We start from the raw sequence: 10,917 nt of genomic DNA on the forward strand, positions 1-10,917 counted from the left end.
GGACGAAAATGAAAATGTATCAGTTTCTCACTCTCACGAGCTTGTAGTTATAACAAGGTCAACTACTTAAGACATTGTCTCGAATCTAGATTGGGCATTCAGATTTTGAGAAAATTAACAACTAAGGTCTCATTGACTTCTTATACCCCAAACCCCGACCCGGTCTCTTTCCCCAGCGTTCCCGGAAGTCTTGCGATGTTATGCCTCTGGGTTTAGAAACTGTGTTGTAGCTAATGACTTGTATTTATAGAAATCAACGGTAACATAAAATACAGTTGTGAGAAATTGCATACTCTTTCAAAAGTCGCGCACACATGATCATCTAAAGCGCGCTGTGCTGTCAGCTGCTACTGGGGCGGCGCATGAGAAAGGTCAACCAGGAACTGAACCAGGAGAAGCAGTGTTGGATTTGAAATGAGATAATTTGAACGACAGTTTACCTATTCAAACGTATTATTAGAGTTGGTAAGATATTGGATTTGTTCATATTACATTTCAAATGTGTCTTGTACACGGGCTAGCGTTGTGTTTACTGATTGGGCTGTGTGTGTGTCCTTCCTCTCGCCAACCTAGGCTGCTAGCTGTCTAGCTTACCATTAACATGGGCTGCTTTCTAGTTAGTCAATATGGGAGAGACTTTAAGCACACAGATGACGCTTAAACCGACTAGCAAAAACCTAAAACTGACTCTAACCAAATGTTTATAGATTATGAAATAAATTAAAGATCGGTTTGGGCGTCAGGCTTGTCCTTATAAGGTTAGTCTTTTCCAGTCAATATAGCTAGCTACTGTACTCCAGTAAAATGCATTTGAGAGACATTTGTGTTTGCTTGCCAGATAGTAGTAGTAGTAGTAGTAGTAGTAGCAAGCTAGCTAGCTAACGTTATGCCAGCAAGTAGCATTAGCCAAGGCAAACGTTAACGTTACCCAATGCAGTGGGCACTCACCTCACACAGGCACTGTCAGTATTAATGGTTTAATAACGCAATCGACCTGATATAGTGCCTTGCAACATTTTCGTCGTAATCACGTGTAACGTTCAGTTTCGTGAGCATCTTGATCTTTGACAGACCCAGCTTGGCGTTGTTGTCATGGAGGAGACGAACAGGGAGGCTGTTGCTACCGCCGTGCAGAGGGTGGCAGGGATGCTGCAGCGCTCGGACCAGTTGGACAAAGTAGAGCAGTACCGCCGGCGAGAGGCTCGCAAGAAAGCTTCAGTAGAAGCCCGACTGAAGGTAGAAAATGATGACGCTAAGAAGACATGAGATACATTCTGTACTTCCCTATTGTTCATAGAGCTTTCGTCTGAATGAGAGCTGTAACGTTATATATATTGTAAATACATGGCCCAGGCCTGAAACACCTTACCTGGTCTCTTTCCCTCTCCCCAGGCTGCCATCCAGTCCCAGTTGGACGGTGTCCGCACAGGGCTCAGTCAGCTGCATAATGCCCTGCGCGATGTCAAGGACATACAGAACTCCCTGGCAGACGTCAGTAAGGACTGGAGGCAGAGTATCAACACTATTGAGAACCTCAAAGATGTGAAAGACGCCGTTGTCCAACACAGTCAGCTTGCCTCAGCCGTCGAGAATTTAAAGAATATCTTCTCAGGTATGCTGCACAACTACTACATGTGCCTCAGAGATCAATTGGGAACTGTTATTGTTGTCTCTCTTTGCATTTGTGTACATGGAATGTACTGTTACAAAGTATTAATGAGTTAATATACAGTCAGGTACATAATTATTGGCACTGTGATAAAGATGAGCAAAACATACTGTATAAAATAAAGAATATAAATTCTGAGCTATATTGTGTGCTAAAAACAAAAGGGAAATTATATTATTTTATAGTAATACAATTGCTTAGAGAAAGAACATTTGTTTAACAAGTAATAAAAAACTATCTCAAAGATGGAGGCCAAATTTATTGGCACCCCTGTTTTCAATACTCTAGCATCCTCCCCTTGAACACATTGGGAGGACCATTCTTCCATAGAGAATCTTTCCAGATCCTTGATATCCTTCGTCTGCCCTTATGGACTGCCCTCTTCAATTCAAACCACAGGTTTTCAATGGGGTTCAAGTTCTGAGACTGAGATGGCCATTTCTTTGTGGATTTTGATTAGCGCTCGGGGTTATTGTCTTGCTGGAAGATCCAGTTGCGGCCAAGTGTCAAGAGGCAACCAGGTTTGGTACTTGGTAAAGTTCATGATGGCGTTGACCCCAGGACCAGTGGAAGTAAAATAGCCCAATAACATAAAAGATGCGCCACCATAATTTACCGTAGGTATGAGGTACGTTACTGCATATGCTTCTGTTTTTCATGGCCAAACCCTGACCATCTGACCATAGCACCAGATTCAATCCAAGTGCCAATGCTGTTTTACAAACTCTAGGCAGTGCTATGGTCAGATGACATGAAAATAGATAGAGCTCTTTTGCCCTGCACACAATTGGTGGGTTTGGCGTAGAAAAGTACCTCATACCTACGGTTAACATTTGGTGGTGCATCATTAACTATATCAAATACCATGACATTTTAGCCCAAAACCTGATTGCCTCTGCCAGAAGGCCGACACTTGGCCGCAAGTGGATCTTTCAGCAAGACAACCCCAAGCACGCATCAAAATCCACAAAGAAATGGTTAATTGGCCACAAAATCTGTCTCCGGACTTGAACCACTCCAATCTCATAAAATATTTTAGAAAAAGGCTGTGTCGTCATCTTCACGAAGGTGCTGGAGTACTGAAAATAGAAGCCAATCATTTTGACCCCAGTCTTTTTAGATGTTTTTAATTATTTGTTAAACTAACTCTCCTTCTCTGGGCAATTTTATTAGTATAATATCATTAGCACATTCTTTAGAGCATGCAATATAGCTCAGTACTTGTATTATTTATTTTATACAGTCTTTTTTGCTCATCTTTATCAAGGGTGCCAATAATGATCTACCTTGCTGTATACCATTCCCCTTCTGTGCAGTGCCTGAGATAGTGGCAGACACCCAGGTGCTGATTGAGCAGGCTGAGCTGCTGGAGGCCCACCGTAAACTCATGGATCTGGAATGCTCGCGGGACGACCTCATGTATGAGCAGTACCGAATGGACAGCAAAAACACTCACGACATGAACCTGATCCGCAACTACTTTGGCGCGGTGCAGGGCCTGTCTGACGACCTGGCCAAGCAGCTGTGGATGGTGCTGCAGCGCGCCATGGGCACGGTGCGCCGCGACCCCACCATGCTGGTTTCAGTGGTGCGTATCATTGAGCGTGAGGAGAAGATTGACCGGCGCATGCTGGACCGCAAGAAGCAGACGGGCTTTATCCCCCCAAGTCGGCCCAAGCGCTGGAAAGAGAAGATGTTTGAGGTGCTGGAGGGCACGGTCACCACACGCATCGAGGGCAGCCAGTCAGTGACGCGCGAGGCAGACAAGATGTGGATGGTGAGGCTCCTGGAGATCACCAGGAAGTACGTGCTGGACGACCTGATTGTGGTGAAGAACCTGATGGTGCAGTGCTTCCCGCCACACTACAACACCTTTGACAGGTTTTTTAAGCTGTACCACAACGCCGCGTCCATGCGGGTGCAGGAGCTGGCTGCAGAAGACCTGGAGGCCAACGAGATTGTGTCCCTCCTCACCTGGGTCCTCAACACATACAAAAGGTATCTTTTCTCAGCCCGTATTCACAAAAGAGGCTCAAAGTAGGAGGGCTGATATAGGATCAGTTTTGTCTTTTAGATAATATTGATTATGATCAAATTTTATTTGTCACATACACATGGTTAGCAGATGTTAATGCGAGTGTAGCGAAATGCTTGTGCTTCTAGTTCCGACAATGCAGTAATAACCAACAAGTAATCTAACCTAACAATTCCACGACAGGCTATGGACATGGAGGACCTGAGCCTAGATCGTCTCTCTTACTTTGAGATACTTTTTGAATACAGGTCAGGTTCTGATCTGCTCTCTCTGTGGCTCATGTAGCATCAGTGATAACTGGGCACCAGTCCAATCAAAGCTCAGTGGAATATGCAGGAGTTTCCTTACCCTGCAAGCAGTTATTGACAAGGTATGACAGAAATCCATGCTTTGGTGTGTAGTTTCCCTGACACTATTTCCAAATACTAACGTTTTAGCATTTGTGGCACAAATCCCATTAAAGTCATGAATCCAATATATTAATATTTTAGTGACTTTGCTGAGCTTAGCATTTAATGTTAGATATTTTCAGATGAATAATGCTAATATCGGTACCATGACTTGAATGGGATTTGTGCCGCAAATGCTAAAACATTAGCATTTGGAAACATTTCCAGGGAAATAAAACCAATGCATGGATTGCTGTCATGCCTTGTCCATAGACTGCTTACAGGGTTTGGAGACCAATGTAATTTGGGTGAACTATCCCTTTAACCTCTCCTCATTTGTGTGTGGAGTGTTTCTCAAAATCATTAAATTGATGTAGGAAGAACATAGGCACGGAAATACTTTTGTACTCTCCATATATGGGACGGACTTGTAAGTGCTGCAAAGAGCAATTAACTCAATATTTAAAGCTAAACAGTCCCTAGGCACGAGAGGGAGGGCATAGCATGCGATCTAAGCAAAATTGGTGTGGATAATCCAATGAATGCACATACTACTGCACATTGCGTGCACCGACAGGATTGACAGGATTGAACGGAGAAAGATGAATGTACTAATGCATTCAAAACACAAAGAACTAGCCTTATATCCAATTCAGACACAAGCATCAGCCAACAGCTACCGTGGAAACCACAACCACTGATTGGATGAGACTGTGTAATTATAGAATTATAGATCACTTATATTCACAATGATTTTCTGAGTGTTGTTTACGTGCGACTGCTTGTGAGAAGCCTGTGTTTATAGGTATCTGTGTGTATAATATGGATTCAGGCATTGCTGTGTGTGCAGGTGCGCGAGCATGCCATATTGTGTGTCTCTCTGTAGCTGTCTGTCTGTTACGTTCAAATACATGAAATATATAAATTCCCACAGACAGTATAGTACAGGCTGGGCTGTGTTGCCATGTTCTCACGCCCTACTGTGTTTATGTGTTCCAGTGTGGAGATGATGGGTCACCAAGAGCTGGTGACAGAGTATGACATCCACCTGATGGATCCTCTGCTGCCTCAGAAGGTGGTGGATGAGCTTCTCAGCAAATACGTCCAGACCTTCACTGTGAGTCCAGCCAACACACACTCTGTGATAGCAGCGACATACTCTATGGCGGCTCTTGTCAGATATACAACTCTCTCTCGGCATCAGTAGACAAAGATGAAGCCGCCACTAATTAAATGTTTCATGAATTATTAAAGACAAAGGTCACATGGCTCTGGCTGACTCTCTCTCTCTCTTCCACAGTCTAACATCACTGGCTGGCTTCGCAAGGCTCTGGAGACAGACAAGAAGGACTGGGTTAAAGAGACTGAACCAGAGGCGGATCAAGACGGATACTACCAGACCACCCTCCCCGCCATCGTCTTCCAGGTATAACCAGTCACCTCTGGCATCAGCCAGAATCTCTTTAACCCACTGGACTAAGTGGACTAGTTGCTACTACAGTAGCGTTACTATACTAGACAATGTGTATGTGATAAAATTAGGATCTGAGAATTACAGTGAGTCACTAGTGTGTACTGTAAGTCTATTGGAAGGGGGACCATCATCTGACATGTTTGTTTTTCTCTCATCAGATGTTTGAGCAGAATCTCCAAGTGGCAGCTCAGATCGACGAGACCTTCAAAGAGGAGGTCCTGAAGCTCTGTTTAAAACAGATGAATTCATTCCTCATCAGGTAACATGGATTTCATAATGTTGTGTTAATAATTGTGTAGTGATTAGTCGTTTACATTGATGGCAGTAAATGTGTGTTACAGAATATCAGGGATGGATTGCTATGTATATGACATCTACAATTGTCTTCTATTGCTGTTCAGGTACAGGGAAGAGGCGATCGCCTACAAGGAGGACCACTTGAGAGACCGGCAGCTCCCTCAGTGCTACGTCCAATACATGATCGCCATTATAAACAACTGTCATACATTCAAGTGATTCCCATTTGACAATTCCCTGTAAATAAGAATGTCTTCTCTAACCTAATGCGGCTAATGTATATCTAACCGTACCTCTGCTCCTAGGGAGTCTATTAACAGTCTAAAGAAGAAATACTTAAAATCTACGGAGCCCACCCAGAATGATGCTGCCATAGAGAGGACCCTGAACGACGTGGCCAAAGATGGATGCCAGTTTCTACTGGATGAAGTTTTCCTGGATTTGGAGGTTAGAACAAAGTGTTTGGACATATATTTTAAGCTCATTCGTTACTGTTCTAGTGTAATATTTGACAGAATGTTGCCATGAACACGGTTCTGTTGTATTTGATTGGTGATTTTGCTCTCCACAGCATCATCTCAGTGAGTTGCTGACCAGGAAGTGGTTGACGGGGACCCATGCAGTGGACACTATCTGTGTGACCGTCGAGGATTACTTCAATGACTTCGCCAAGATCAAGAAGCCTTTCAATACGGTACATGGAGAAATCAATCAATTGATATAATCATATCAAATGAAAGGCTTGGACAATTGATTGATCTGGAGAAATCCACACATTTTGCATGTACAAATTGATAGTGGTCATCCTGTGTGTGTGACTGAGTATGTTGTATGTGATGTGTTTAGGAGATGACCAGTGAGGCCCATCGCAGGGTGGTGGTGGAGTATATCAAGGCAGTGATGCAGAAACGGATCACCTTCAAGAATGCAGATGAGAGGAGGGAGGGAGCGGACAGGATGATTAAAGAGGCTGAGCAGTTCAAGTTCCTCTTCAGGAAACTCACTGCTGTGAGTGTTTATTTCCTGTTACAGGAGTGTTCTCTTTTCCAAGGAGATGCTCAGTAGAAACTACATGCATCTTGATCTAGTCTTTCAGCAAATAGTTAGTCACGATTCATCATTTTTGATGTAAGGAAGACTGCCTTTCTCTGATAAGTCCATACGCTGATACTGTTGCTGATTTTTACAGTTTGTTTGTTCTGTCTCTGTTCTGCTCCAGGGTGAGGAGACTGACCGGCTGTGTGATGCCATCGCTGCTATAGCTGAGGTGTTTAAACTCACAGACCCCACCCTGCTGTACCTGGAGGTCTCCACGCTGGTGTCCAAATACCCTGACATCAGGTCAGATCATACACCACTTAACACATAGGCTACACAGAGAATGAATGTTAGTGGGGTATCATGGTTTTCAATAGAATAACCTTGGCTGTAGGAGAAGTTACTTCAGATGTACTGTATAAGACATTACATAACCAAAAGTATATGTGGACACCTGCTTGTTGAACATCTCATTCCAAAATCATGGGCATTAATATGGAGTTGGTCCCCCCTTTGCTGTTATAACAGCCTCTCCACTCTTCTGGGAAGGCTTTCTACTAGATGTTGGAACATTGCTGCGGGGACTTGCTTCCATTCAGCCACAAGAGCATTAGTGAGATCGGGCGCTGATGTTGGGTGGTTAGGCCTGGCTCGCAGTCGGTGTTCCAATTCACCGATCTCGACAAACCATTTCTGTGTAGACCTAGCTTTGCACGGGGGCGTTGTCATGCTGAAACAGGAAAGGGCCTTCCTTTGTTGCCACAAAGATGGAAGCACAGAATCATCTAGAATGTCATTGTATGCTGTAGCGTTTAGGATTTCCTTTTACTGGAACTAAGGGGCCTCGCCCGAACCATGAAAAATAGCCCCAGACCATTATTCCTCCTCCACCAAACTTGACAGTTGGCACTATGCATTGGGGCAGGTCGCTTTCTCCTGGCATCCGCCAAACCCAGATTCGTCCGTCGGACTACCAGATGGAGAAGCATGATTCAACACTCCAGAGAACGTGTTTCCATGGCTCCAGAGTCCAATGGCAGCAAGCTTTACAACCACTCCAGCTAATGCTTGGCATTACGCATGGTGATCTTAGGCTTGTGTGCGGCTGCTTGACCATGGAAACCTATTTCATGAAGCTCCCGACGAACAGTTCTTGTGCTGACGTTGCTTCCAGAGGCAGTTTGGAACTTGGTAGTGAGTGTTGCAACCGAGGACTGATGATTTTTATGCGCATACAGCACTCGGCGGTCCCGATCTGTGTGCTTGTGTGGCCTACCACTTCACGGCTGAGCCGTTGTTGCTCCTACACATTTCCACTTCACAATAACAGCACTTACAGTTGACCAGGGCAGCTCTAGCAGGGCAGAAATTTGACAAACTTACTTGTTGGAAAGGTGGCATCCTATGACAGTTCCATGTTGAAAGTCACTGAGCTCTTCAGTATGGGCCATTCTACTGCCAATGTTTGTCTATAGAGGTTGCATGGCTGTGTGCTCTATTTTATACACCTGTCAGCAACACGTGTGGCTGAAATAGCCAAATCCACTCATTTGAAGGGGTGTCCACATACTTGTGTATATATAGTGTATGTGCTATCTACTCAAATTATTATGTGATGGCCATTGAATTTACCATTGTAGGCTTGATTGATTGTCCTTCAGTAAAAAGGTGTCTGTCCTCTGTCCCCATAGGGAAGAGCACATCGTGGCCTTACTAGCGGTGAGAGGGGACGCTAGCCGAGAAATGAAGCAGATGATCATTGAGACGCTGAACCAGAACAAGCCTTCCTACGCCGGCAACACCCAGCCCATCTTCAAGGACATCACCGTCCCCACCGTGACCATGTCCTCCTCTATGGCCGCCACTGCCAACAAACTGCTGAAATAACTAGATTCTGGAGAGAGATGGAGACACCTGGGTCGTATTCATTCATGCATAAGGTAGCAAATCAATTTAATGGAAAATAAAAAACAAGCGTTCATTATTGCAGGGTTTCCCAAACACTATCCAAACGTTCCCAAACTCGGTCCTGGGAAACCCTGCCTTATTGGACAAGTTTGGATAGTCCCTCCCTGTCTTAGTGCCTAGTGATTACGACCCTGTCACACAAAAAAAACTATTGCAAAAAATCATCACGAATCATGGTTTTTCTTTTCTTTTGCACTTTTGAAACATATTCCACGACCTCCGATGAAAGGCTTGGACTGTAGTCCTTGAGGATCTGTAAGCGTATGATACTTGATGAATGAACCGTCGAACACTACCAAGTGGTTTTGTTACTGAAATGAGACCTTGCTCACACCACCCACCCCTCTATGCTTGCCTTATACAATTAACAGTTTGAAATTGTTTCAGTAAAACTTTTTCAGTGTGTGATGCTGAATGTCTGTCAGAAAATCTATTAAAGAAATCCTTTCCCCTGTCAGTCTGTACATCTGTTTTCCTAATTTACTCTGCTGTCAGGGAGAGGTGTTGACACGCTGAAACATGCCAAACTACTGCAAAGTGTACCCACACTCGCATGGAATCATTTCATTGGTTGGCTCATTTGGTGGTTGCTGCGAAAGTTGACATTAATTTGCAGAAGCCGTCTGCTTACTGCATCTTTCCTCAACAATACCATCAAGATCTCTCTCTGTCTGTGTGACTCCACTGCAGCATGCTGCCTTTTGACTTAAAGCAATGGGTACTATGCTCTCCTACTGCTCTGTGTAATACCTCTAAATGTTTAATCTGGCTGCACGCTATTTGTTATACTGCTCTGTGTAATACCTCTAAATGTTTAATCTGGCTGCACGCTATTTGTTATGTGAGCAGCTGAAGAGGTAGGAAGGCACAAACAGCCAGAGGGGACAGTTATCACCCTGGCTAGGGTAGCACAGCCTAGTGGAAGGAGAGGAACCAATGATGCAGTGACAGCTGCAGGGGAGGTGTGGGGCCAGCATTCCCATGGTGAAAGTAATCCCTTTTCCAGGAAGTTGTGACCATTCATAATTGTTATGGGGCATTTTACCATTGGCTCTCTGCGACCTTAGAAACACCCACTCCAAGCTGTGATTGGTGTCCGTTTTGAAACGGGGTAGTCCTGTGATATTGATATTTAATTGCAATTTGTATACTTTCATCAAAGCTATGAAATTAGGTATGATGGGGGTACTAAACATGTCTTTCCAAGTTTTCCATATGCTTCAGTGTGGTCCAATGAGAGGGCTGCATTTGCCATGCTGTGACTGAAAACAAGGCCATGCAGGGCTGTAGCGGACTAGAGCACGCAAGGCTGTGCTCTTGCATGGCACACACACGTCAGCAGCTCAAAACCCTGGATTACACACACACGCCACGGGGCGGCGCCTAGGTATTAGGCCCCGAGACTTCTGGCAGCTCCATCACAGAATTATCAGTCACTCAACAACTGATCCTCCACTCCTCCTGGTCTTACACACCGCTCTAATGGCTGGCTACTAAAAAGTTGCTTTGACTGGAGTATTCCAAGAAAACCTAGTGCTAACAGTGACATACTGTCTGTGTTCAACATGATTTCACTGGCTTCAGTGGCCACTAAAATGTACAGTTTTGTCACACAACAGAATGCCACAGATGTCTCAGGTTTTGAGGGAGTGTGCAATTGGCATGCTGACTGCAGGTATGTCCACAAGAGCTGTTGCCAGAGGATTAAATGTTCATTTCTCTACCATAAGCCGCCTCCAACTTATTTTTAGGGAATTTGGCAGTACGTCAAAACGGCCTCACAACCGCAGACCACGTGTAACCACGCCACCCCAGGACCTCCACATTCGGCTTCTTCACCTGCGGGATTGTCTGAGACCAGCCACCTGGACAGCTGATGAAACTGCGTGTTTGCACAACCGAAGAATTTCTGCACAAATGTTAAAAACCGTCTCAGGGAAGCTCATCTGTATGCTCGTTGTCCTCACCAGGGTCTTTATCTGACTGCAGTTTGGCGTTGTAACCAACTTCAGTCGGCAAATGCTCACTTTCAATGGCCACTGGCACT

General features: G+C 44.6%; 1 protein-coding gene across 1 annotated transcript; it reads left to right on the plus strand.

The window, feature by feature from the left end:
* Positions 1-181: 181 nt before the first annotated feature.
* On the plus strand, positions 182-9,327 carry LOC139559694 (exocyst complex component 3-like). The gene is made up of 13 exons (XM_071375911.1): positions 182-465; positions 1,072-1,236; positions 1,393-1,612; positions 2,986-3,667; positions 5,093-5,210; positions 5,394-5,519; positions 5,726-5,826; positions 5,969-6,079; positions 6,170-6,311; positions 6,436-6,558; positions 6,711-6,872; positions 7,084-7,205; positions 8,594-9,327. The coding sequence occupies exons 2-13, from the start codon at positions 1,093-1,095 to the stop codon at positions 8,787-8,789; spliced, it is 2,247 nt and encodes a 748-aa protein (XP_071232012.1). The 5' UTR covers positions 182-465; positions 1,072-1,092; the 3' UTR covers positions 8,790-9,327.
* The last annotated feature ends 1,590 nt before the right edge of the window (positions 9,328-10,917 follow it).

This window comes from Salvelinus alpinus, chromosome 30 (assembly GCF_045679555.1).
Source record: "Salvelinus alpinus chromosome 30, SLU_Salpinus.1, whole genome shotgun sequence".
Classification (NCBI taxonomy): domain Eukaryota; kingdom Metazoa; phylum Chordata; class Actinopteri; order Salmoniformes; family Salmonidae; genus Salvelinus; species Salvelinus alpinus.

What these genes read in the sequence shown, in the direction of transcription:
- LOC139559694 (XM_071375911.1), top strand. Translation starts at nt 1,093, where the DNA reads ATGGAGGAGACGAACAGGGAGGCTGTTGCTACCGCCGTGCAGAGGGTG. An exon ending in CAGTAGAAGCCCGACTGAAG is followed by an intron (nt 1,237 to 1,392) that starts GTAGAAAATGAT and finishes CCCTCTCCCCAG; the next exon opens with GCTGCCATCCAGTCCCAGTT. An exon ending in AAGTTTTCCTGGATTTGGAG is followed by an intron (nt 6,312 to 6,435) that starts GTTAGAACAAAG and finishes TGCTCTCCACAG; the next exon opens with CATCATCTCAGTGAGTTGCT.